Source organism: Emydura macquarii, unplaced genomic scaffold (genome assembly GCF_026122565.2).
Source record: "Emydura macquarii macquarii isolate MOO-44397 ecotype Brisbane River unplaced genomic scaffold, CSIRO-AGI_Emac_v2 contig_2994, whole genome shotgun sequence".
NCBI lineage: Eukaryota > Metazoa > Chordata > Testudines > Chelidae > Emydura > Emydura macquarii.
The window spans coordinates 1,170,180-1,195,838 of NW_027133131.1; the positions used below are offsets into that span (position 1 = coordinate 1,170,180).

The 25,659-nt window shown below is 68.0% G+C and overlaps 2 protein-coding genes across 4 annotated transcripts; one reads left to right on the plus strand and one right to left on the minus strand.

Moving 5' to 3' along the window:
- Positions 1–1,568: 1,568 nt before the first annotated feature.
- CACNB3 (calcium voltage-gated channel auxiliary subunit beta 3) lies at positions 1,569–14,072 on the plus strand. Of its 3 annotated transcripts, none has more exons than XM_067529756.1 (13): positions 1,569–1,650; positions 8,284–8,406; positions 8,952–9,074; positions 9,268–9,383; positions 9,681–9,745; positions 10,290–10,309; positions 10,710–10,790; positions 11,546–11,604; positions 11,715–11,824; positions 12,294–12,445; positions 12,739–12,834; positions 12,945–13,091; positions 13,633–14,072. In XM_067529756.1, the coding sequence occupies exons 1-13, from the start codon at positions 1,609–1,611 to the stop codon at positions 13,945–13,947; spliced, it is 1,449 nt and encodes a 482-aa protein (XP_067385857.1). In that variant the 5' UTR covers positions 1,569–1,608; the 3' UTR covers positions 13,948–14,072. The 3 variants fall into 3 exon arrangements, with proteins under 3 accessions (XP_067385857.1, XP_067385856.1, XP_067385858.1); XM_067529755.1 differs by lacking the exon at positions 1,569–1,650 and adding an exon at positions 4,241–4,453; XM_067529757.1 differs by lacking the exons at positions 1,569–1,650; positions 10,710–10,790 and adding an exon at positions 4,241–4,453.
- Positions 14,073–15,364: 1,292 nt separating this feature from the next.
- On the minus strand, positions 15,365–24,630 carry DDX23 (DEAD-box helicase 23). The gene is made up of 17 exons (XM_067529753.1): positions 24,486–24,630; positions 23,874–24,067; positions 23,590–23,688; positions 22,840–22,939; positions 22,192–22,257; positions 21,760–21,898; positions 21,453–21,586; positions 20,982–21,094; positions 20,271–20,414; positions 19,697–19,922; positions 19,309–19,454; positions 19,015–19,192; positions 18,692–18,934; positions 18,302–18,453; positions 17,957–18,065; positions 16,796–16,970; positions 15,365–16,290 (listed from the first exon to the last, which is right to left on the minus strand). Exons 2-17 carry the CDS (start codon positions 24,065–24,067, stop codon positions 16,067–16,069), a joined length of 2,442 nt encoding a protein of 813 aa, XP_067385854.1. The 5' UTR covers positions 24,486–24,630; the 3' UTR covers positions 15,365–16,066.
- Between the last annotated feature and the right edge of the window lie 1,029 nt (positions 24,631–25,659).

Genomic DNA, 25,659 nt, shown 5'->3' on the forward strand with positions numbered 1-25,659 from the left:
CCGTGAGAGCACACCAGCCGCTCGTGCGCTGCCCCGGGAGCCCTCCCATGGGAGCCCGTGGGCTGGGCTTCCTGCCTGGGTCCTGTGAGAGCCTGTGCATTGGGCTGGGCTGCTGAGCCAGGCGCTGGGGCAGCCGGCAGACAGTGCCTCTCCTCCGGCGAAGCGGCCGCCCTGCATGTCTCTCTCCAATTCCAGTGTCTTCCTGCTCACCGAGGTAAGGATGGCCCCACGGCTCACTCACGGGACCCTTCATCGGACCACCGCTGCTCTGCTCCATGTGGCTGTCTAGCGGGGGGGGAGTGGGGCGGAGGATGCATGGGGGGGGGAAGAGGAGGGAGCTGCACTGACCCTGAAAGAGGGTTCAGGCTGCAGACGCGACTGCTAGAGGCTAGTGCTGCCCCCCCCCCGCCCAGCAAGAGGTCTGCAGGGAGGACGGGCGGTGTGGGCCCCGGCGCCGGAGTCCGGGCAGCAGCATGGAGGTACGTTGGCGAGCTGGGCTGGTGGGAGCTGGCTGCGGCGCTCAGCCCCGAGTTGCCTGGGAGCCGTTGCCCTCCGGCAGCACGCCAGGCCCCTGGGCGCTCGCTGCATCTCACCCATCGCCCTTCCTGCTGCACCAGAGACCCCCGGGGCTGGAGTAGCCGGGAGCCCCCCTGCGTCCCGCGGGCTCCTGCCCCACACCCTGCAGCGCCCCTGGCTGGGAGGGGCCGGTCCTGGCGTCGCTGGGCGCACCCCCTATAGGCAGGGCTCCTGCAGCGAGCCCGGCTGGGGGGCTGTGTATACCCTGCCCACCTGGTGCAGCTATTCGGGGAGCCAGGGGGTGTCTCTCGGGCCCCCTGGGTGAGGGGGGGGTGCAGGGAGGAGGGGGACCTCGTCTGCCTCTTCGCCCACGGCCAATGAATATTTCATCCCCACGAAACATGGGACTGAGCAGCCCCTGGCACTGCGGGCGTGGGAGGCAGGAGTTGAAATTGCCCCAGAACCTGCAGGCCCCCCCCCCCGGCACATGGCACCAGAGACCCCAGGCCTTTCGGGGGGGGGCACTGCTGGGATGGGGAGTGGAACAGGCTCCGCGCCCCATGGCCATGTACCAGCCGGCTGCTCTGTAGGGTCCCTGGCAGGCCTGGGGGGCAGGCCGGGGACTGGCACTGGGGGGGGGGGCGTTGGAGGGGGGCAGCGAGTCCCCACCCATGGGGCAGGGCGTGGCCCTTGACCTGTCCTGCTGCTGGGGGGGGGGGGGATGCCCTTCCTCACCCCCCAGTCAGTGGGATCGGCTGGGGGGGGAGGGGGATGAGGGAGGGGGCGAGCTCCCGGGCCCCCCCTCGCCAGGTGTCCCTTCTCCGGGGGGGGCGCCCTCATCCCCCTCCCCCCAGCCGCTAATGGGGCTCCGGAGCAACCGCGTGGGGAGGGGGCTGGCGGGGGGGAGGGGCGGGAGCCGGGGGGAGGGAGCAGCGAGGAGGGAGGGGTCGGTCGGTGGGTGGGGGGCGCGGAGCGGAGCGGGGCGGGCGCAGGGCGGCGGGGAGCGGCCGGGCAGAGGCGAGCGGCGCGGGGGGGCGCCGGGGGCCCGCGGCGCGGGGGGGCTGGGCTCGGCTCGGGCTCGCGGGCACGTCTATGTCTTTTTCTGACTCCAGCGCAACCTTCCTGCTGAACGAGGTAACGGCCCCCCCGGCCCCCCGCCTTCCCCGCGGGCCCCCCCCGGGAAACCGCCCCCGCCCCCGGCCGCTCGCTCGCCTCGTTCACGGGAGTCCGGGAGGGGAGGAACGCGAGAGAAATAGACCGAGCCAAGGGCGAGCTGGGGGGCAGGGGAGATGCAGGGGGGCGGGGGACCAGGGACCCGGGATGTGGGGGTCCGGAGGGTGGGAGGGGATCTGGGGGGCAGGGGAGTCAGGAGTCAGGAGGTGGGGGGGGTCAGGAGGACTAGAAAGGGGGAGATGGGGGGACACTGGGATGGGAGGGGCAGGCAAATTGAGAGGGGGAGGGGATCTGGGGAGCAGCGGGACTGGGAAGGGATGTGGGGGGCAGGGGGACCAAGCGGGGGGAGGCTCGCAGAGGCTGATGGAAAGGGAGGGGCAAGCCGAGGGAGCAGAGGTGGGGTGACAGACAGACAGATGGTGGCTGCCGCTGAGTGGGGGCTACTGTTGCAGGCAGTTGATTGGGGGTGATATTTTTCGTGGGGGGCAGGATGCTGGAGCCCCCCCCCCGCCCATCTGGCTGGAGTCCAGGGTTCCTCCTTACCTTCCTCTCCTGAGCTCCCTGGGGGCACTTGTGGAGGGGGGCAGCTAGCCACCCCTGTGGGACCAGGCCTAGGAGTGTGTGGGAAGGGGGAGGAGCTGCATGGCATGGGTCGGGGGTGCCCAGCTGTTCACACTCCCTGTCTGCCCCAGAGCCTATGGGGCGCTGCAGCTGCTCTGCTCTGGACTCACTGGGCACAGGATTGGGGGGGGGGAGCGATGGGCAAATCCCAGCCCCAGACACTGTGGGCCAGTGTGGGGAATCTCCTGCCTGCTGGGCGTGGGGCAGCCCACCCCACTGCCCTCACCCCCTACTACCAGGGCTGCCTGTCCCCACTCGACCGCCCCCCACCTCCCCGGGGCTGGGGCCCACGTGGCTGGAAGCCTCTGAGCTGCCGCAGGCAAGGTGGGGTGAAGTTCGGTGCCCCCCTCTTGTGCTGGGAGCTGGGTGGGGCCTGCTGGGGGTGGTGGCCAGGCAGGACCCAGGGGTGGGTGTCAGAGGCCCCCCCACTGCAGCTCCCCAGAGGCGGAGTCTGATCAGCCCCCAGCTGGGAGGGCTGTAGCCACTCCTGCTTTTAGCTCTTGTGGCCCCGGTTTGATCCCCGCTGTCTGCCAAGATGGCGGCCTGGCTGGGTGGAGGGCAGTGCTGCAGGGCGTGTGGGGTGTTGCCTGGACCGTGGGGTGCAGGTTGTGGTTTATGCCGTGGAGCAGAGGGGGTGTTGTCTGTGCAGGGCACCAGGGGCCCAGAGCTGCCCGCAGCGGTGGGTGGTTAACGGTGGCATCTCAGTATGAGGAGCAGACCCGGCCCCTGCTTGTGGGACGTGACCCCACCTCCCAGCCATTGGTCCCCCCCCCCCCGCCTGTCCCGCTGCCCTTGGCGAGCTGCGCTGCTGATCAATTGTTAATGAAGGACTAAATGTTAATGACCTGTGCACTGCGGGAACAGAGCCGGGGCCAGGAGCCTGGCGCCTGGCATTAGGTCTGTGCACAGAAGGGCACGGATCCTCGCACTAGTGCAGGGGGGGATTGTCGGTCTGTGCACAGAAGGGCATGGATCCTTGCACTAGTGCAGGGGGGATGGTCGGTCTGTGCACAGGAGGACATGGATCCGGGCACGAGTGCAGGGGGGATGGTCGGTCTGTGCACAGGAGGACACGGATCCGGGCACGAGTGCAGGGGGGATGGTCGATCTGTGCACAGGAGGACACAGATCCTCACACTAGTGCAGGGGGGATGGTCGGTCTGTGCACAGGAGGACATGGATCTTTGCACTAGTGCAGGGGGGATGGTCGGTCTGTGCACAGAAGGACATGGATCCTCGCACTAGTGCAGGGGGGATGGTCGGTCTGTGCACAGGAGGACATGGATCCTCGCACTAGTGCAGGGGGGATGGTCGGTCTGTGCACAGGAGGACATGGATCCTCGCACTAGTGCAGGGGGGATGGTCGGTCTGTGCACAGGAGGACACGGATCCTCGCACTAGTGCAGGGGGGATGGTCGGTCTGTGCACAGGAGGACACGGATCCGGGCACGAGTGCAGGGGGGATGGTCGGTCTGTGCACAGGAGGACACGGATCCTCGCACGAGTGCAGGGGGGATGGTCGGTCTGTGCACAGGAGGACACGGATCCTCGCACTAGTGCAGGGGGGATGGTCGGTCTGTGCACAGGAGGACACGGATCCTCGCACTAGTGCAGGGGGGATGGTCGGTCTGTGCACAGGAGGACACGTGTCCTCACTGTGCCCCCCCTTGTCTGGGTCTCCCCTGCCCCGCGAGCCCCTCCTCTCCGGTAGCTGCAGCGTGAAGCTGCAGCCTCCCTCGCTGTCCATGCTCTCCCTGGCACCAGCTCTTTGTTCCCTTCAGCTCTTCTCTCCCCTCCTTGCCACGCCCCCGGCCCCTCCCTGCTCCTCCCTCCTCCCCTCCACGCGCCCCCCCCAGGCCACTGCCAGCCCCACCAGACAGGTGCAGCCGGTCCTGACCTGCAGGCCCCAGCCCGGCCAGCTGAGCCTGGGGCGGCTGCTGCGGTTCTACCAGCCCCGCCGGGAGCCAGAGCCGCTGGCTGCCCCCACCCAGCCCAGTACAGCCTGCGCCGGCAACTGGCCAGCCGGGGGGGCCCTTCCCACTCGCCCGGCTCGGGGGCTTCTTCCTTCTGCCGCTTGCTGCCCCCCCCGCGCCCCTCTATGTACGAGGACTCCTCCCTCCATGGCTTCGAAGACTCTGAGGTGGTGAGTCGGGGGGGCTGCCTTCGGGGGGGGGCTGCCAGGCGGGAGAGTCAGCGTGGAGCCCCCTCCCCACATGGCTGGGAGCGAGGGGGGCTCTGCGTGTCTTGCCATCCTGTCCCCCCCCCCCGCTGCCCACTGTTATTGATACGGCGCCACAACCTCCCGGGAGGCGGGGAGATAGGGTGTGTGGGGGGGCCTGGATGTTGAGCAAGAGTTGGCCCGGGTGGGGGGTGGCACTGGGGGCTCAGAGTCCTGAGTGGGCACCTGTGTCTTGGCACGGGGTGGGGGAGCTGTTGCTGGTTACGGGGGGCAGCACCTGGTGGGGGGGGGGTTGGGGGCAGTCAGAGGTGTTCTTGGTATTGTCGGCCGGGGGGGGGGGCCGGGAAGCTGGGTGTGACGCTTTGCAAAGGGGGTGCTCCGTGCCCCCCCAGCCAGGGACTCGCGGGAGGAGGGGGAAGTCGCTCTGCAGGTGCCAGGCGTGGGGGTGCTGTGCAGCGAGGGGGTGCTCCACGGCACTCCTAGCCCTGCAGAACCCATGGCTGGCCTCAGCTGTGGGGTGTGGGAGAGCCCCTTGCTGGGCCCGTCTGCAGCGGGCACCCTGGAGCCACCCCAGAGCCAGCCGCCTCCTCAGCTCAGAGCTGGTCCAGGCCTCCACATGCCTTTCCCCCCACAGCTGGACCCCTGAGGCTGAGATCACAGCTGGGGCAGGAGGGAGGCAGGGGCATGGGGCAGGAGGGGCACTGGGGGGCAGGGCAGGAGGGTAGAATGGAGGGTGCTAGTACCAGGCTGAGCCAAGCAGGGGCTGGCACAGGCAGCCTGGCAGGGGCGGCGGGAGGAGGGGATGTGAGGGGGGAGGGGGATAGTTGCTTTTCAGAAACAGAGCCAGGGACCTATAAATATTTCACTGCAGCTTCTGCTTTTGTTCTGGGGACGCAGCAGGAGCCGTTCATGTAACCAAGCGGCTCCCGCGGAGGGGGTGGGGGGGCAGCGTTCACCCCCTCGTCCAGCTCACCCCGTAGCCGCTGCACGTTCACCTGCCTCGTGCGCCCATCCCCATGGTGTCTGGGCACCCAGGGACAGCAGGGCCAGACATCCTGGGACAGAACACACCAGGATTTCATCACCACCCAGCAACGCTGCCTGGGCTGGGGGGCAGGGAGGGATGGGCAGGGCTGGAACATGCGGGGTGAAACACGGCTGGGAGTTCACGAGGGGCAGAGAGTGGTGGGGAGCTCCGGGGGGCAGGGTGGTGAGGAAGCGGGAGGAGGCTCGGGAGCTATGCGGAAGCCAGGTTGTAGGGCAGGGTCTTGTGGGGAGCGGGTCAGGCCTGGCAGGGGTCTAGGGATGGCGAGCGGGGTGGAGGCGCTGTCCCGCTGAGCCCGGGAGCCGGAGTGACTCTGCAGCACGTCAGCTGGGCTGGGCGCTCGCCCGCCGTGGGCACATCTGCTTGGCTGTGAGGTGCGTGGGCCGGCGCCAGGGGGCCAGAGAATCGGATGAAAGAACAAAACCGCTGCCACGGAGGCTGTGGCGCCTGGCATTTCCCAGGGTGCCTGCGGAGCCCCAGGGAGCCCCGGGCATGGGCCGTGGGGAGCAGGGCCAGATGGGACCGGGCAGCCTGCAAAGGGTTAAAGGTCATTGCATTTCCTCTGGGGGCTGGGGGAGATCACGCTCAGTGGGAGAGGAAGGGAAGGTGGCTCTGGCTTGCACTGGGGGCAGCCCCACCTCTTGTCTCCCCCCCTCCGATATCTCCGTCCTGCTCAGACCCCGCTACCTGGCCTGGCCCGGCAGTCTGTGGAAGGTGGTGACCCCCCCAGTCATTACCCTTCCCCGGCCATGTGAAGATGGGGGTCTAACAGTGCCCAGCCTGGGGGCAGGGGGGGTACGGCTCCTGCATGTAGCTGAATAATGGGGGTGAACAGCGGGGTAGAAATTCACCAGGGGCCAGGGCGCGTCTCACCTGCTGGGCCGTGCGCACCTCTCTGTGTGGACGAGGTGTTCGCAGCAGGGGCCGGAGGAGCTCGGACACGGAGCTGCAGAACTGCTCCCAGGGACGTCACCTGTCGCTGAAATCAGCCTGTGCACCAGGAGGCCGGGCGCTGGGGGGCAGCTAATGCGCTGCCGATTTTTTTAGAAGGGCTCCCGAGGCGATGGAAGTAACTTCAGGCCCAGGCAGATTGGCAGAAAGGATAGTAAAGAACAGAATGACCAGCCGCCGACGTGAACACGATTCGCTGGGGGAAGAGTCCACCTGGTTTTTGTAAAGGGAAATCACGCCTCGCCAATCTACTAGAATTCAAACAGTGTCAAACCAGTGTGCTCTGCCATTCAGCAAGCCTTGACACGGTCCCTCGGCCTCAGGCGCTTAAGGAAGCTAAGTAGCCAAGGGATAAGCAGGAGGGTCCTCTCTTGGGTCAGGAGCTGGGTGAGAGACAGGAAACAAAGGGTTGGACTGGATCAGCGAATCCCCCAGGGTCTGTCCTGGGGCCGGCGCTGTCCAACATGTTCATAAGTGACCTGGGAAAAGGGGCAAAGAGGGAGCTGGCAGAGTTTACAGCGGATACAAAATTGTTCAAGGTCGTGAAGTCGGAAGCCGGCTGTGAAGAGTCACCAGCGGCATCTCACAGAGCTGGGGGCGGGCAGCAAAAATGGCAGGTGAAATTCAGCGTGGAGAGGTGCGACGTTGCCCAGCCCCAGCGCTGTGCATGCCCCGGCGGGCTCTGAATTAGCCGTTGTCAGCCCAGAGTGAGTTCGTGGAGTCACTGTGGATCGTGCTCCATAAACCTCCGCGCAGTGGTCGGGGGTGCGGCCCCCGGTCTCGGGGCGACCCTAAACCCCTGGAAGTCGGCCGTGGAAGACGGGGTGGGTCACTCGCGCCGTAGTTGCCCTGTTCTCTGTGGTGCTGGCCGGTGCTCTGCGCCCCTGGGAGCTGCCGTCATGGTTGTTCCTTCGCTCCCCCTGGGACTGGAGGCCGAGGTCTCTCTCCCCGCCCTGGAGGCCTGGCAGGCAGGGCGCGTGAGCGGAGCTGGCAGCTTGAGCGGCTCAGTGTTTACCAGGCGGGCGCTGGCACGCCCTCCGCTCGCTGGCATGGCTGTGCTGCTGACTTCACCCTCCCGTGGGGCGGGGGAAGCTGGAGCTGGGATTAGCTCCCTGTGCCATCTGGGGCTGGAACCCGGGCCAGGTGCGGGGGAGATGCCTAGCAGGGTGGGGAGAGGGGTAAAGGGGCCAACCTCCCCCCGGGGCCCGCGCCCGGGCCAGGCTGCTCTCCGGGAGCAAGGCAGGGGGGCTGGAGATGCAGAGCCTCTGGAGGGCGGGGGGAGCCTGCTGTCGGCAAAGCCATCGTGGGCTCTTAAGGAGACGTGCAGGGCCCTGGGGTGCCCGGCCCTGGGCTCCCCCCATGGGACTCTCCCCATCCCCCAGTGCAGACACACCAGCCCCATGAGACTCTCCCTCCAGACGCGTGGGTCCCGTGCAACCCCACCCCCACTCCACAGTGCAGACGTGCCAGCCCCACGTGATCCCCCGCACTCCCCTAGCGCAGACGTGCTGCGCTGGTGCAAAAAGTGCCTTGTAGCAGCACAGTTTATGTAGCCGGGGTTGGGGGGGGCTTGCACCTCAGGGGCTGTCTGCAGCACCCCCCTCCCTGTGCCCCCCGCCCCCCAGATCCCAGGGCAGGCCGGTGTGAGTCAGCGCTGGCTGCAGGAACACAGACCTGGGTGGCTTTGGCAGGTGGGGGACAGGCCTGGGCTGATCAGGCGTCTGGCCGCAGAGTTTTTGGGCGTGCTGGGGAGCTCCCCCTCCTGTGGCCAGGACGCTCAGGCTGTCCCACCCCACAGGGCTCAGCCGATTCCTACACCAGCCGGCCGTCCCTGGACTCAGACGTGTCCCTGGAGGAGGAGCGCGACACCACCCAGCGCGAGGTGGAGAACCAGGCCCAGCAGCAGCTCGACAGGGCCAAGGTAGGCGGGCTGGGGCCGAGCCAGGGGCAGTGCTGCCTCAGCGCGGGAGGGGCTGCGACGGCTGCCTCGTAGCGCCAGTCTGGGTCCCTCTAGGCCCGTCCTGGCAGCCTGCACCAGGGGATCCCTGTTAGCGGTAGGGGGCCTTGGACACACACAGCTGGGCAGCTCTGTTGCCAGCCACTAGAGGGCAGTGGTGAACACGCACAAACAGGTGTGCACACGCTTAGCCGGACTGTGCCGCATCCGACCCAGGTCTGGGAGCCTGCCCCCCCCCCGGATGGTGCCTGCTGGCCCCTCTAACGTGGAGCCCCCCCTTCCCACCGCCCAGCGGGCCCAGCCTTCCCACTGCGGGCCCGTCTAGCCTGGCGGCCTGCCTTCCGCAGCTGCTGCTGCCCCAGGCTGAGGGGGGAGCGGGATCCTTGCGTGATGCTGCCCGGAGGGCGGCTGGCCAGCTCCTGGCAGTGAGTGCCTGGCTGCTGCGGAGGGCCTGTGGGGCGCATGGAGGCCCCCCTGCCCCACACTGACCCCCACCCCCCTCTCCCCAGCACAAGCCGGTAGCGTTCGCCGTGCGCACCAATGTCAGCTACTGCGGCGCGCTGGATGAGGAGTGCCCCGTGCAGGGCTCCGCCATCAACTTCGAAGCCAAAGATTTCCTGCACATCAAGGAGGTCAGTCCGGCCCTGGGCTCGTGGGGGGCGGGGCTGGGAGCCCAGACGCCGGGTTCCGATGCCGGCTTTGCCAGCAGCTCCCCCAGGGGCCGGGGGTTTCCCTCCCTCCTGCCTGGGGCCCAGGCCAGCACTGGACGGGCAGGACGGGCTCCGGGCAGGGGGGTTGTAACGGCCCCTGCTGTTGTCGCCCTAGAAATACAGCAATGACTGGTGGATCGGGCGGCTAGTGAAGGAGGGGGGGGACATCGCTTTCATCCCCAGTCCCCAGCGGCTGGAGGCCATGCGGCTGAAGCAGGAGCAGAAAGCCAGGTAAGGGGGGTGGGGGGGGGGATTCTCTGGGCCCCTGGGGTCAGCACAGCCACGACGAGTCACGTCCATCCCCCCCCCGGGAGCCACTGGCAGAGCAGCCACACCAGGACCTCAGCGCCTGGGCCCAGAGCGCTGCCGTGGCGCTGAAGGGAGCTCCCTCAGCCGGCAGCAGTAGCGGGCTGTTTTCCTGCCTGGGGAGCGGGCACAGCACAGCTGGGTAGGTGTTACACACGCAGCTCCAGTGGATCCCCCCCGCCCTGGGGCTTCCCCCCCCTACTCACTGTCGCTTCTCCCCAGGAGATCTGGCAACGCCTCCGGCCTCGGGGACCCCAGCAAGCGGCGATCGCCTCCCCCGTCCTTAGGTAACGGCTGCAGCGCAGGCCTGAGGGCAGGTCCCAGCAAACCTACATCCCAACCCGCACCCAGCTCCCTCTGCACACAGCCCCGCCCCTCCTAGTCCTGCCCGCCCCCTCCCACTCCCAGCAGAGTGACCTCAGGTGGGGCCTGGGGGAGGTAGGTGGCTGGAGGGGCCCTATGGAGAACGGGTGAGCCCTCCTGCCCCGTGACATCCCGCCCTGGGGCTGCCGAGGGGTCAGTGCCGTGAGCCCCCCCCCTCGCTGGGTTGCTGGGCTCCTCGCTGCCCTGGGGGCTGGTTCTTGCAAGGATAGATGGGGGGGGCTAAACAGCCACTCCTGCTGCAGCTCAGCTGGGGAAGGGGCAGTGCCAAAGCGGGCCAGGAGAGCTGGTGCTGCCCCCGCTGCAGTCAGGGTGACGGGGGGAACTGAGGGGTGGCTCCGGGGTTGACCCCCGCTGTCCCCACAATCAGGGGACTGCTCCCCCCCCCACGCGGCTGCTCCCAAGTTGCCTTCACCAACCCCCCCCTTTCTTCTTTTCCTTTCCTAAAAGCTAAGCAGAAGCAAAAGCAGGTGAGTGGTTAGGGCAGGTTGCGCACGTGGGGCTGGCGGCCCGGTTCCCAGCAAGGGCAGCGCGAGCTCTGTGCGCACCCTGCAAGCTCAGCAGGGGGACTGATGCAGGGGTGGGGGGAGCCAAAATAAATGCAGCCACTTCTGGGGCAGAGCATACCGCTCTGGGGCAGAGCCGCTGTTTGGGACCAGAGGTGAAGGAGGGGGTGCTGCTGCAGGGCCAGGGTGGGGGAGGGCTGAGCATCAGTGGCGGGGGGGGTGAGGGGAATTTGGCCAGGACACCTGGGTTCTCTGGGGATCTTTGATGAACACCAGCTCACTGCGTCTAAGGCCCCTCCAAAACCAGGCATCCAGCATCCCTCTGTCTTGGCCTCCTGCGCCCTAACCTGCCCCCCCCCCGCAGGCAGAGCACGTCCCCCCCTACGACGTGGTTCCCTCCATGAGACCAGTGGTGCTGGTGGGCCCCTCCCTGAAAGGATATGAGGTAGGCGGGGCGTGGGCGGAGCCTCAAAGGGGATTCCCCAGCGATGGCCCCGCCCCAGGCTCAGCAAGGGCCGGGGGGGGGGGGGGGAGGGGTTGGCAAAGCGGCCCTGGGCTGGGAACGGGGGTGAGATTGGCGGGTGCCCCAGGGGAATCCCCGTGTTTGGGGGGAGCAGCCCAGGAAATGGCCCGTGGGGTCCCACTTCTGAGCGGGGAGGGCTCCCCGGCACCGCCCCCCCCCCCAGCCCCTCACGCTGCCATTACGCTGCCTTCACGGCCACCATGGGGCCAGACCCAGCTCCCGAAGCCCAGGCTCTGCCGCCCCACTAACAGAGACTCCCCGCCCGCCGGCGGCCGGAGAGGGGGCTTTGACACACTGGAGGGGTTCGGGCCCCGTCCACCCTATGCCACGCGGGCGTGCGCACACGCCTGGACCCACAGAGGCCGGACCAGGGGCTCTCTCCATGTCTGCGCCTGCCCCCCGCGGCGCCCACCCGCCCCGGAGCCCCGCTGCCAGCCAACGCTGGCCCACGTGATGCCGGCAACCAGATGGCGAGGCCTGGCACAGCCGCCACCTCCTTCCCTGGGGCCACCTGCCGCCCGGCGCGGGCGGCAGGGCTGGTGCAGGACTTGCCCCTCGCTGACCCCCAGCCTAGCCCCCGGGGAGCACAAGGCTGGTGTGGGGCAGCCCCCCGGTGAAACTGCCCCTCTGCCCCCCCGGGGCTGGCTGATGGCGCTGGGTCTTTCTGCCCCCCCCAGGTGACCGACATGATGCAGAAAGCGCTCTTCGACTTCCTCAAGCACAGGTTCGATGGCAGGTGAGACCCCTCCCCCCCCCCCATGCCCGTTCCCCTGCCCCCCTCGCCCTGGGGGCAGCCCGGAGCCTGGCTGGCCGGGGCAGGTGTCAGAGCCTCTCTCGCCCCCTCAGGATCTCCATCACCCGTGTCAGCGCCGACCTGTCCCTCGCCAAGCGCTCCGTCCTCAACAACCCGGGCAAGCGCGCCATCATCGAGCGCTCCGCCGCCCGCTCCAGCATCGGTGAGTCGAGCCACAGCCAGGCCAGAGCGAGGGCAGCCTCCCCCCCACCTCCCTCTGCAGGGGGCCTGCCCCAGGGACCCCCCCACCAGGCCCAACCCACCCGGAGCCCACCCCCTGCCCTGGGGGTCACGTGTCCTGTAGCCAGCACCCACGACTGGCGAGAGACAGGAAGGGGGGCACGAGCTGGGTGAGATCTGGTGCCTGGAGCCCAGAAACGCCCTCCCCTCCGCACTCAGCGCCTTGGGGAGCCCTGGGCAGGGCGGGGACGGGGGTCCACGGCACAGCGTGGGGTAGGCAGGGTGGCCGGCGCAGGCCCCATCACAGCAGGAGTCGCTGTGACCTTTTCCCCAGGGAGGGAGCAGGGAGCCCCAGGCCGGCGGGGCGGGGGGGAGGGGAGGGAATCGCGCCCCTGCCCAGACAGGCAGGGCTGGGGGCCATGGCCTGACGCTGACCCCCCCCCCTCCCCCAGCCGAGGTGCAGAGCGAGATCGAGCGCATCTTCGAGCTGGCCAAGTCGCTGCAGCTGGTGGTGCTGGACGCCGACACCATCAACCACCCGGCCCAGCTGGCCAAGACCTCGCTGGCCCCCATCCTCGTCTACGTCAAGGTGTCGTCGCCCAAGGTGAGCGGGGCCCGGGCGGGAGCCCCCGGGGTGGGGCGGGGCCGTACTGAGCACCCCTCGCCATGCACTGGGGCTGGCCGGGCCCCCCCAGCCATTTCTTTCCCCGTCTCCCGGTCCAGGCCAGCCTTGCCTCTCCCAGCCGCACCGAAGCCTGGGCGCCTGTGCCTCACCCCACAGCTGGGCCCCACTGGGAGGGACGGGACAGGAGGCGCTGCCTGGCTGGAGGCCTGGCCCGGGCGTGGGGGGCTCTGCCTGGCCCAGTAGACGGTGACAGTCCCTCTCTCCCTGGGCAGGTGCTGCAGCGGCTGATCAAATCCCGGGGCAAGTCGCAGGTGAAGCACCTCAACGTGCAGATGATGGCAGCCGACAAGCTGGTGCAGTGCCCGCCGGTGAGTGCGGGCGGGGGGCCCCCGTCACGTCTGAGCCGGCCGTGCCCCCCGGTGGCCGCCCACCTGCCTCTGCCAGGCCCTCCCTCTGAGCAGCCCTTTCCTGCCCACAGGAGCTCTTCGACGTCATCCTGGATGAGAACCAGCTGGAGGACGCCTGTGAGCACCTGGCCGAGTACCTGGAGGTGTACTGGAGAGCCACGCACCACCCGCCGGGCAGCCAGAGCCTCACGCCGCCCGCTGCCATCCCGGGCCTGCAGGTACCCGGCGCCCGTGCCCCAGCTAAGAGCCGGCTCTGCCCAGAGCCTGCCTCGCCCCGGCTATGGCAGCTCCTCCCCGTCCTGGCAGCTGCTGCCTCGCCTCCCAGAGGTGGCTGCATCTTGCTGTTGAGCGAGGGGGTCGCTGTATGGCCACACCCCTGGGCGACGGGTGCCGCCGTGAGCTCACCCCCTGGGGGCTAAGGGGCCAGGGAGCAGTCTGCCTAGCCCCTAGACCCCCCCACCCTGCTGTGCTCACCCTCAGCTTCAGAGCTAGGCTGTGGGGCCCCCCAGCGGGCGACTGAGCTCCCTCTGCCCCACACATGGTCATGGGGAGGCCTGAGGTTCCCGAGCCCCACAGGTGTGAAAGTCCCTCTCCCCCCCCCCCCCAAGCAATCAGGGCTTGGTTGCTGGTTGGAGAGGGGGCACCCCACAGAAGCCCAGGCCTGCCCTGGCGCTCTCCTCTCCGCTGCTGCGCACAGGTGGAGCGTCGCTCCCTGTCCAGCTGCCAGGGGGGCCCTGACCCCGTGTCTCTGCCCCCCAGAGCCAGCAGCAGCTGAGGGAGCGCGGAAGCGAGCACTCGCCCCTGGAGCGCGACAGCTTGATGCAGTCGGACGAGGCGAGCGAGACCTCCCGCAAGGCCTGGGCGGCCGCCTCACAGCACAGCTCCCAGCAGCTGGAGGACGAGGACCCCGACGCCTACCCCGAGCTGTACCAGCCCCACCGGCACCACAACAGCAGCCTGCACGGCACCAACGGGCACGACTCGCAGGACCGGCTGCTGGAGCGCGAGGCCGAGCGGAACCACAACGAGAGGAACTGGCAGCGCAGCAGGCCCTGGGCCAAGGACAGCTACTGACGGGCACCGGCTCGGGCCGGGCTGCCCCCAGCAGACCCCTGCCCTGCCCTGCCCCCCTACTGCACTGCACCAGACCCCTGGGCTCCGTGAGCCTGGGCCCCCTCCACACCCCCGCCCCTGCGGTGGCAGACCAGGCCCATGGGCAGCAGCTGGCTTCCTGCCCCGCTCTTCCCCTGGGGCCGAGGAGGCCTCTGTCCTCCATCAGCCCCTGCCCCCGTGTGCTAGGGGCTGCTCAGACAATCTCCCCAGGGAAACATCCTGCCAGGGGGGCCATTGCCACTGTAGCCAAGGGCAAGCTGAGAGGGCTGGGAACCAGGATGCCTAGGGTCTCTGTGCCGGCTGCCTCTGGGCACGTCAGGCCCCGCACCGAGCCTCAGTTCCCCCGGGCTAAACCTGCATAGGTGGCATTGCTTGCTCCAAGCCCTCCTTACCCCCCTGCCACGGAGCTGCCTGAGTGTCTGCAGGGCAGGGCCCTGGCTCGCAGCTCCGAGGACAGTTTGCTAAGAGCAGAACCCCAGGGGAGGATGAGCAGCCTAGATCTCACCCTTCCCCGGAGCTCAGTCCCGCTTCCCTCCACCCCCTGATGCTAACTGCATGGGACTCGTAGGGTTAAACAGGAATGTGTCAGCCCGCCCTTCACACCCTGCTGCTTTGGGGGGCCTGGGCAGATCTGTCCTGCCCCCCACATTCACCCCGCCCACACCCCACTGCAACCCCTCCACTTCCCAGAGAAGCAGGTCCTGGCTGGACAGGGACTGTGCACCTCAGGGTGTCCGAGGTGCTACGCTGCTAGGGGCCAGGGGGATCCCCGGGCTGGGGCAGCGGGCGAGCAGGGGTCGAGCCCTGCGCCAGCCGAGAACCACGGAGCGGCCACGGCTTTGTTCCAGTTCTTTTGTAGAAAGCACTTACTGCCCTGCCAACGTGTAGCCTGTTTAACAAAGAAGTGTTTGCAGTTTAGATGGCGTGTGTGTCTCCACTGGGCAGGGCTGGGTGCCAGAACCTACTCCCCTCCCGCCCGTGCTCAGGGGGGGGCCAGGTGCCAGAACCGCCCCCATGCTCACAGAGCAGGTGCTCGGGCCATTTCCAGAACGGTGCAGGGCAAAGCTCTGTGCGGGTGGCCCGGGGAGTGCAGGGCCACAGGAGGGGCCCCCCCCCCAGCGTCATCTGCACTTGGGCAGCTAGAGGGGCCGATTCCACAAGGGGCCGAGCCCCGGCAGCTCCCGACTTCCCCGGGATGTGTGGGGCGGGGCCAGGGGTGTCTTGTCCTTTCCCCAGCGGGGTCCCTGAGGGCTGAGGCGGAGAACCAGCGTGGGAGCTGAGCTCACTGAGGGGGGAGCAGCCCCAGGTGGCTGTGAGGGCAGGGATGGGGAGACAGAGCCGTGCCCGACTCTCCGGCCCAGGCTCCTGCACACACACACACGCTCTCAGCAGCTTTATTGCTGGGTTTTGCTCCAGATTCAATAAGAATTTAAACATAAAAAAGGACTCAAGCGCCACGTCCCACCTCCTGATGGGACGCAGCAGACACCACACACCCCCACTCCGCTCCGGCTCTGCCCCTCCGTGGCAGGGTCCCCCTCACGGGAGGCAGCCTGGAGTCTCTGCTGATCCCCACAGGTTCTGCGGCCCAGGAATGCTGCAGGGGGAGCCCTGGGGGGGTGTGAAAATTCAGCCCGACTCTTTCTTCCTGGGAGGAGGGTGTCCAGCATGTGGATTTCCTCCCTCCCCCATGATCCGGATCAGGAGCGAGGCACAGCCCCAGCGCACATGGGACTAGAGTTGGGGGGGAGGGGGAGATGTCCCATGGGCTGGTTTGGTCCCAGGTTTTCTCCTGCCAAGCGCTGCCCTTCGTGGAGCAGCAGGGCCCCGGCTCAGCATCCAGTCTCTGTCTAAAGCTCACACCTGGGAACACTGGCACCCAAACGGGGACTCTTGCTCCATCAGTCCCACCTAGACAGAGGGGCTGGGGGTGGCACACGGCCTGCCAACCGCCCTGCTGGAGGGGGGCGGCTGGCTACAAAGGCCAGGCAGCGTTTAGCCCCCCAGGGGTGCTGGCTGATAGTCCATGACAACCGGGCAGCCAGGCCCCAGCTGTCGAAGTCCTGCGGCCCCCTGGGACTCACGCGAAGATGGTCTCCTCCCGTCTCTTCTTGGTGAGGATGGTGCCCGGCTTGTGCTGGGCATCTGGGTGGTTGGCCAGCTCCGGGGGGCATGAGGACACGGGACTCTCCAGGATGGCCTGCTTCAGGTCGTAGAAGACCGTGGAGTCCTCTTTGGTGAGGAAGGTGATGGCCACGCCGCTCTTGCCGGCTCGGCCCGTACGGCCAATCCGGTGGATGTAATCTGCGGAGAAGCAGCACGGTCAGATGGTGAAGCGCCACTGAAATGCAGCCGCCTCTGGGGTGGGGCTCAGCTGCGGATTCAAGAGCCACATGGCGGTGGGGTGGGGTGGGGTGGGGCTTGCTCTCCTGCTACTGAGTTAAAGGCCTCTGCCTCAACAGCAGCATAGCCCAGGGTTGGGCAGGGTTTAGGGAGCAGAACCGGATCCGCCACCCTGCAATTCAGGCAGGATCTCGGAATTAAGGACCCAATTTCTGCACTAAATTGCCCTGGGATCTTTAGCCAGCCTCTGGTCTGTGGCTCTGACAGACGGTGCACGCCGCGGCAGCATCCCCGAGCACCGGGCTGATGGCCATCCAAGTGCTGACTCCGGCCAACCGTCGCCCTCATGCCAGGCCGTGCCGCCCAGCTGCAGAGCCCAGCAGCCGCCCGGGCGGCTGGGGAACGGTGTCCGCCCCTCTCGGGGCCTCTGGCCAGGACAAGCCCTGCCCCCAAGGCCTGGACTCACCTTCGATGTTCTTGGCCATGTCGTAGTTCACCACCATGGAGACGTCCTGGATGTCGATACCTCGCCCGGCCACGTCCGTGGCCACCAGGATGTCCTTGGCGCCGGCCTTCAGGTTGGAGAGGGCGAACTCTCGCTGCTCCTGGCCCTTGCCGCCGTGCAGGGTGCAGGCGTTGTACTGCATGGGGAGAGGCAGACTCAGAGCAGGGCTGGGGCAGGGCCTGACCCCCCGGTGCTGCCTGCCCAGCAGCTGTCCTTCCACAGCCCCTTCTGCGAGGCACACGGAAATTCAGCCCCAGGCTCCAACCCCCGGCGGGAGGGCCTGGGATCGCAGCGTTCCAGTCAGCGTGCACCCACCAGCCCACCTGGACTTGGAGCTGCGAGCTGATCGCCTGGCTGCAGGGCAGCACGCACATCACATCCGCAGCCCGCCTGCCCGCCCGCCCGCCGGGCACACAGCCCACGCGCCCCCAGGGCAGTGGGGTAGAGGGGGAAGGGGCTGTGCACAGATTGGAGCGCTGCTGAGGACCGGGTGCACTTCTGCCCTGCCCCCAGACAGAGGTCCCAGGCTGGCAAGGCAGATCCTGGCACCAGAGGCTCAGTAAAGGCTACGGGAGGCAGTTTCTTCCCAACAGCCCCTGCACGCTGGATCTGCCCCGTCCTGCAGCGCACGATCCTCCCCCGGGGTGGCAGAGCTCACAGTGAGATCCAGGCGACGGGACCATGGGCCACGCAGCAGAAACCCTGAGCCCTGGAGTCTGGTCGGGCCTAGATTTTAGTTCTGACCCAGCCCCAGCATCACCTGGCCTGACCCGACTCTCCCGCCCTGAAACCCGAGTCCGTGCCGCCGCCTCCTGCCCCAGGTCCCTGCCATCCACCGCCCCGTGGTGCTGCGACTCCTGGGCATGCTCGCGCAGCGCGGTGGCGGCACCGGCAGGAGGGGCACACCAGCCAGTCTGAGGGCAGCAGGAGAGCCAAGCTGAGCCCAGGGGGTCTGGCTGTTTTCCCACCCGGCCCGTCGGGGCAGGTGGAACAAAAGCTATCGCTGGACAGCGGCTGGGACTCGGGGCTCCAGGGAAAAGGGGGGTGCCCTAGAGCCAATCAGCCCTGCCCAACCCTGCAGGGCGGACACGGACACGGACACTCGCAGGGGCTGGCACTTACCCCCATCTTCTCCAGGGACTTCGCCAGCACATCACAGCCCTTCTTCTGGTTGACGAAGATGATGATGGGCGGGTCGAAGCCCTGCTCCAGGATGGCCAGCAGCTTCTTCCTGTTGGGGAGAAGTGGAGAAAGGGGCGTCAGCAGGCAGGACGGGGCCAGGCCCCAAAGCCTCACCAGGCTGCCCTCGAAGGCACCCCAGTGCCCTGGGACAGCCCCTGCCACTGAGCCCTGCAGGAACCTAGCGGATCCCTGAAGCATCCCATCTCCCTGCCATGCCAGCCGCCTGCAGCCCAGCTCCAGGAGAGCTGCCCCCTCCCCCAACCGATGCCCCCCACCCTCCCGTACCTCTTCTCCGACTCGGACATGAGGAAGACCTTCTGCTCCACGCGCTCGTGGGGCTTGCCGGCCGAGCCGATGTAGACCACAGCAGGGCGGCGCAGGTAGCTGCGGGCGAGGCGCTCCACCGCCGGCGGCATGGTGGCGGTGAACATCACAGTCTGCAGGGGAGAGGGACTGTGAGTGGCACAGCTTCCAGGGGGCCCCCACCACCTCCTCCCTCTAGGCTGGTCCTGGGCAGCAAGGGGATACTGGGGCCCAGGGGAGAAAGGCCTGGATTGCCCCTCCACCGGCCAATGGACCACCCACCATCCTCTTGGGGCCCGGGGCCTAGCCACTCCTCTCGGCCCCGGGCTCCCGGGCGTGTGCCGCAGCGTCTGTGTGGGAGCCTGGGCTGACCTGTCTGTACTTGTGCTTGCCAGACTCAAAGTTGGCCAGCATCTTCTCAGGGTCCTCGGCCTCATCCGTGTCTGGCTTCTGGTTGGTGACGGGCATGTGCTCCAGGATCTTCTGCACGTCGGGCTCAAAGCCCATGTCGATCATCCGGTCGGCCTCGTCCAGCACCACGTAGGTGCAGCGGCTCAGCACCAGGTAGCGGTTCTCCAGCACGTCGATGAGCCGGCCCGGCGTGGCAATGACAATCTGCAGAGGGCACCAGCAGGAAGGTCAGAGACGGCCCAGCCCAGCCCAGCCCCTCGCCGCCCCCCGGCCACAGCACTCACCTCACAGCCCATGCGCAGCCGGAAGCCCTGGTCCTCCCGGGAGATACCCCCGATTACCGCCACTGTGCGGATACCCAGGGGCTTCCCAAACTTGATGGTCTCCTCCTCGATCTGCTGGGCCAGCTCTCGGGTCGGGGCCAGGATAATGGCATAGGGGCCCTGGTCCGACTCCTCAATCCTGCAGGCAACGGAGCACGTGAGCCAGCCTCTTCCCAGCCCCTGGGATCCCCCCCACGTCCCCTCTGTGCTCGGGGAACACAGGGCAGGGGGGCGCCCTGTCAGCCAGTGCCTCACCTGTCGATCTTGGGCAGCGTCGTGATCCAAACCAGCAGCGGGATCAGGAAGGCGGCCGTCTTGCCGCTGCCGGTCTCAGCCACGCCGATGATGTCGCGGTTCTGCAGGCCAATGGGGATGGCCTGGCGCTGGATAGGGGTGGGCTCCTGGCGGACGGGGAACAGAGATGCTTAGGACGAGCAGAACCCCTGTGCCCACCGTCTGGCTCCGCCAAGGAGGGATCAGGGGGCTGGGAACTGAACCCAGGAGTCCTGGTCTCCAGTCCCCGTTCGTACTCCCCGCCCCCACGAGGGACAAGAGTCCTAGGTCCAGACCCAGGCCAAGCAGCCCCAGGAGTCTGTTCTGATCTGGGCATTGCCTGGATCTCTGCCAGGGCCTGGGTGCTCACCTTATAGCCACACTTGTCTATCACCTCCAGGATATGGGGGGGCAGGGAGGAGTCCTTCCAGGAGCGGATGGGGTTCGGGATCTTGCCACCCTTGGTGGTGATGCTGTAGTCCTCGCGGAAGATGCGCCAGTCCCTGTCCGTCATCTCGTCCAGCTTCTTCTGGGACCAGTGCCGGTCGTCCCAGCGCTGCTTAGCCTCCTTCTTCCGCAGCTTGCGCAGCCGGGCCCTGGCGCCAGGAGGGAGCAACTCAGGTCTCACTCACACTGCGCCCCCCGGGAGCCCCAGGGCAGCAGAGCCCAGAGACTACACATCCCAGCATGCACTGGGCCACCCCAAGACCCACAGAGGCTCCACGTCCCAGCACCCCAGAGCCTTCCCCTGGACGACCCTAACCAGCCCCACGCCCTCCAGCTCAGGATCTCCGGCTCCTGCAACGGCCGGTTTGGGGGGAGGAAGGGACGACCCATCCCCCACGGAGCCACGGGCGCAGGTGGCAGCGAGTTGGCTGGTCCATCCTGACCCCCGAGCCGCCAGACCCCAGGCCTGAGGGGCCACCCCCCAGCGGGTCACTCACTCCTCCTGCTCCTTCTCCTCCAGCGTCCGCCTCTTCTCCATCAGGTCCCCGTAGAAGCGCGACTGCTCCCGCTTCTGCTGCTTCAGGTCAATGCCAGCAATGAAGCCTCTGCCCAGCAGCTGCACCTGGTGCCGCTCCTTGTACCTGGGAGTGAAGACGGAGCCTGCTGACCTGGGCCCCCTGGCAGATCTCAGCACCCCCCGAGACGTGGGCACCACTCAGGGCAGGGCACAGGGGCCACAGCTGGTCACCATTAGCCCAGGGCAGCTAGCCAACCTGCTGTTTCATGCCCTCAGGGGCAGGGAGTTCCCCTCACTGGGACAGCTGTGTCCTGACCCCCACACTCCCCACGAGACCTGTGCCCTGCGCTAACCTGACTGTCTCCCCTCCCACAGCTGGGATAAGACACAGGAGTACTGATCCCACACTCTAACCACTAGACCCCACTCCCCTCCCAGAGTGGGCAACAGAACCCAGGAGTCCTGGCTCTCAGCCGCCCCCTCCATTGCGCAGCTCGACTGGACTAGACTACCCCCACCTCAGCAGGGCTAGATCCTCCTCCCCCACCCCGCTTACGGGCAGCCTGTGTGCATTTCCGTCTCCCCCCCCACCATCATGGCTCAGGACCATGCAGGGGGCACGGCAGGCCCCCAGCCCCAGTCTGTAGTGGGGCAGCAATCCTGTCCGCCCGCCCCGCCCCGCCCCACTCACAGCGGGTTGTAGTCGATGGACGTGTCCTCCGAGGCGTCCCACTCAAAGACGAACTTGCGGTCGTTCAAGTGCCGGGTGCGTCTGCGTTTCTTGATGCCGCCCAGGTAGCGCTCCTGTGGGGCGGCCCAGCCATCAGCCTCCAGCCCCACACGCCCAGCCAGCCCCCACCCCCACCCTGGCAGAGAAGCTCAGTCCCACTGATCCCATAGAAAAGGAGGCTTGGAGACGGGAAGGGACTTGCTTGAGGGCACAGAGAGTCCAGGGAAGGGAAGCCAGGAGCCCCACCCCCCGCTCGAACCACTAGCTCCCTGGGGCCGGGGCCAGAACCCAGGACTCCTGACTCCCCACCCCCCGTTCCGACCCACTTCCTCTTCCTGCACTGCCAGGCTCACGAGTCCGGAGCGCCTCCTTTGCCACAGGGCGGGGGGCAGTGCTGCGAGCCAAGGAGCCCACGGCGCAGGGGCGGGGCACCTTGATGGCGTGCAGCTCCTTGCTCTTGTCCTTCTCCTCACGGATCTTCTGCCTTCCCTCCTCATCCTCGTTGCCATTGGTCTCTCGCTCCATGCGCTCCCGACGCTCCCGGCGCTCGCGCTCCTGGGGGTCCTCTGGGGGGGCGAACGGGGGGACACAGGGTATCACACACTCCAGGTTGGGGATTCCTGCCCAATCTCACCCCCTTCACCGGCCAGGGCTCCCTGGCCCCTGGGGTTGTCCCCCAGGCAGGCCGGCCAGCTGGCAGGGCCTGCCCAGGGGGGCGTTGGAGGCGGGGGCTGCTCACCCAGCATCTTCCTCCCAAGATCCTGAAATTGCTTCCTCTTCTTCCTCTCTTCCTCCAGCAGCCTCTGCCGCTCCTCCACCTCCTGCTGGCGCCGCTTCAGCGCCTCCGCCTCCCGCTCCGCCTTGGACAGGAACTTGGGCTGGGGGGCAGAGCGGGCCGTGAGCTTGGCACCGGGCCTGTCCCCACAGCGGGGAGGGGTAGGGGGGCAGCGCAGGCCAGCACCCACAGCCTGCCCTGGAGCGGGGCTTGGACCCTTTGGCCCACTCAGTCCTTGGCCTCTGTTAAGGCTGTCAGCCGGGGGTGTTGCAGCCCCACCAGGACCAGCCTGAGAACCCATCAGCTTGGTGCACCCCACCCGCCTCTGGACGCTGAGGAGAAAGGGGGCCACATGGGCCCCTCCAGTAGGGGTGGGGACAGGCGTCATACTCTCACCTTGGCCTCGGCCTCCTCTTCAGCTTTCTTCTTGGCCAGCAGCTCCTCCAGAGACAGAGGCTGGGCCTGGAAAGACAGACAGTTACGGTCCCCAGCCGCGCGCCGGCTGGGCCAAGCCGCACGGGGAGCAGAAAGCGACCCCCTGCAGAGCCGCGGAGGTTTCCTGCGCCAACCTGGAACACACCAGGCTCGCCCAGGGCACTCCTGGGCACCCAGGACGAGCCAGACACCAGGCTGCGATGGGGTGGGAACAAGGACTCAGTTCTATGGCTGCCCGTGCAGGGAACACAAACGGGGCTGCCCCTCTCTCGGGAGACTCAGCCCTGGGCACCACCTTACAAGACAGATTAAGACCCACGGGAGCCTGGAGAAAAGCAGTGGAAACGCTTGGGGGGCTGAGACAGAATAGCCAGGATCAAGGGAGGGTCCCCAACTGCTACCGTGGGGGTTCACTGAGACCCGGGGAGGGAACCCAGAGGAAACACAGAGGGAGAGCGGAGAGGCTGCCTGCCCACTGACCACCACCAGGAGCCAGTCTGGGCAGATACTGGCCACCCCCACCCCATCACGGCTCCTATGGCCCCTCAGCCCTTTAGGGGGACAGAGCAGGCCCCAGAGCCATGCCCGCCTTCCCCCCACCACTCCTACCTTATCCTTCTTCAGTGCTGCATCATCCTCCTCCTCCCCCCTCCGCGAGTCTCTCTCCTTCCGGGATTTGGAGTCTTTGCCTCGGCTCGGGGACAAACTTCTGAGTGAGAGAAAAATCGGACATGTGAGACACTCCTAACTCCACCCGTCTGAACTCTCCCCGGCCCCTGGATCACCCTCTCCAAATGCCCCACTGGCAGGGAGGGCTGGTGGCCACTAGCCCACTGACTCTGGCCCCACACTCGGCAATCACGGCAAGGACTCTAGCGAAGACGAGGGCCCCATGACTCCCACTTACTGCCAGGGCTCTTGGCTAATCAGGCTCCGGCCACTGAGAGGCCATGCCAGGCAAAGCCCAGAGATAGCAGAAGTGGGGCTGCTGGCTCAGCAGAGGGCAGAGGACCCTCTCGACCACTCGTCTGCGCTCAGTCAAAGCCCCACCTGGCATCTTCTGGATGAGACGCGAAACCAAAGCCCTGCCCCGCTCGCCAGTGTTACCGGTTCCACAGTGTGACGGCAAGAACCCCAGCGTGCCCCCAGGCCCCACCTCCTGCCGGGACATTCTGCTGCCGCAAATCCCCAACCCAGCGGCAGGCGTCCGTCAGGCTCCACTCACCTCCCGCCTTACACGGACACCCGGGCATGCCTGTGCAGCGCTGCTGTTCAGCAGCTGACGTGCTGCGCCCCAGAGGTGGCCGCATTCCCAGACACCCTCACTCCCGTGACAGGGCAGGAGGTGGGCGTGTTTACCTGGAGCGTTTCCTGTCCTTGTCCCGCCGGTGCCCATCCTTCTCCCGCTCACGCTCCTTCTTAGTCCTCTCCCGCTCGCGCTCCTTGTGTCTCCGCTCCCTGCAGCGCCCGGCGCAGGAGATGGGTTATAAGGGGACGTATGGCCACCTGCAGCCACCCCACCCCCGCCCGTCAGTGCAGCCCCCCAACCAGCGCCCCAGGCCCTCCCCTTCCCCCACCGCAGCCCGGTGCATCCCCGTGCCCCCCCACCCCGTCCCGTCCCGACCCGGTCCCCGGGCTGTCACCTCTCGGCTGACTTGGACCTGGAGCGGGATCGGGACCGGCTGCCGCGCCGCCTCTCGCGGGACCGGTGCCGCTTCCTGTCCTTGGGCGGGGAGCCCTTCCTCTCGCGGTCCCGCTCCGGGGAGCGCGAGCGCCTCCGCTCCTCCTTGGGCGGGGACAGGTCCCGCTCCTTCTTCTCCGCCGCTTCCCCGGCCATCTGCGGGCAGGGCGCGCCGTCAGCGGGAGCCGGCCCGGAGAGACCCCCGGCCCGGAGAGACCCCCCCGGCCCGGCCCGGCCCGGCCCGGAGAGACCCCCCCGGCCCGGCCCGGCCCGGCCCGGAGAGACCCCCCCGGCCCGGCCCGGAGAGACCCCCCCGGCCCGGCTAGACCCCCGCCCCCCGGCCCGGCCCGCCCCGCCCCGCCCCGCCCCGCCGGATAGACCCCCCACCCCAGCCCCCGACCCAGTCCCACGGCCGGGGGGAGGGGCTGGGAATGGGGCACGGGGCCTTTCCCCTCCGCGGCCGGGGCTGGGCACGGGGTGAGCGACGGGAAATGACCTTTGACTGGGGGTGACCGCGGTAGCCCCCCGCCCCGCCCCGCCCGAGAACCCAGGAGTCCGGCGCCCGCCCCCTCACCTCGCCTCCGCTCCGGTCCGGTCCCACCAGGCCTCACAGCCCCTGCGCAGCAGCCGCCATCTTAGCGACGCAGCGGCCGGGCACACGCGCAGAGCAGCGGGCGGCGCCGCACGGCATGCCGGGAAAGCGAGTCCGGCCCGGCCCCGGCCGGCAGCCACCGCGTCCCCGCCGCAACTACCGCTCCCGGCAGGCACCGCGTGGCCCGCCGGCGGAACGCTGGGAAATGTAGTTCCCGCCCCGCCTCCGCAGGGCTGCGTCCGAGACAGCGCCTCCTGCTGCCCCACCCCCAGCCTCCCTCCTGCCGCCCTGCTACGCCTCCCCCACTGTACCCCCGTCCCACTAGGTCCCCTCCGCCCCACCGTGCCCTGCTATGCCCCTGCCACCCCCCCCACCCTGCCCTGGAGGCCCACTGCTGCCTCCATCCCACTAGGTCCCCCCTGCCCTGCTATCCCCCTGCCCCATTGCCCCCTCCCAGCCTGCCCTGGAGCCCCACTGCTGCCCCCATCCCACTAGGTCCCCCCCACCCCGCCCTGCGCAGCCCCCCCGCAGGATTGCTGGGAAGGAGGGGGCTGTGGGGCCAGGCTCCCGTTAGCAAGGAGCTGCGGTAAGTCCTGGGCCGTGGGGGCTCTAGACCGCACCCGCCGTGCGTGGACTGGCACCCGCTAGCAGCTCTCAGCCCGCAGGCGCAGACAGACACTTCTGGGGATCTGGGCCGGGTGGGGCCTTTCAGTGCCACACAGCTGGGGCCAGCCCTCAGCCCCTGAAAGGCCCCCAGGAACCCTTGGCTCATCTCTGCCCCCCCCAAAGGCAAAGAACACATGGGGACCCCTGCCATGGGCAGCACGGCTGGTCATGACAACAGCCCGCGACGGCGAATCTGCCGTTCCCTGGGGAGCTGAGTGCGGGGGGGGGGGATCACTGCCCCATGCCCCACTTCTAAGGGGAGAGCAGCTGCCGCTTTGGTGCTGGGGCAGGAGCCCCATAGGACCCAGTACCTCCCCCCACCCATGTCTCCTCTTGGTCCCCTCTGCTAGGCCAGGCCGCGTTGAGCTCCGCCAGTCTTGGGGAAGGTCCAGCTGTCACCGTGGGGGGCGAGGGGGTGTGGTGCTGCCCCTAGCATGCATGTGCTCCACCACTTGAAATTCAGCCCAGCCACCACCAGCCCCTTCCTCAT

What these genes read in the sequence shown, in the direction of transcription:
- DDX23 (XM_067529753.1), bottom strand. Translation starts at nt 24,067, where the DNA reads ATGGCCGGGGAAGCGGCGGAGAAGAAGGAGCGGGACCTGTCCCCGCCC. An exon ending in TCTTGGGAGGAAGATGCTGG is followed by an intron (nt 21,587 to 21,759) that starts GTGAGCAGCCCC and finishes TCGCCCCCCCAG; the next exon opens with AGGACCCCCAGGAGCGCGAG. An exon ending in GCAAGCACAAGTACAGACAG is followed by an intron (nt 18,454 to 18,691) that starts GTCAGCCCAGGC and finishes TCTCCCCTGCAG; the next exon opens with ACTGTGATGTTCACCGCCAC.
- CACNB3 (XM_067529755.1), top strand. Translation starts at nt 4,409, where the DNA reads ATGTACGAGGACTCCTCCCTCCATGGCTTCGAAGACTCTGAGGTG. An exon ending in ATTTCCTGCACATCAAGGAG is followed by an intron (nt 9,075 to 9,267) that starts GTCAGTCCGGCC and finishes TTGTCGCCCTAG; the next exon opens with AAATACAGCAATGACTGGTG. An exon ending in AGCTGGTGCAGTGCCCGCCG is followed by an intron (nt 12,835 to 12,944) that starts GTGAGTGCGGGC and finishes TCCTGCCCACAG; the next exon opens with GAGCTCTTCGACGTCATCCT.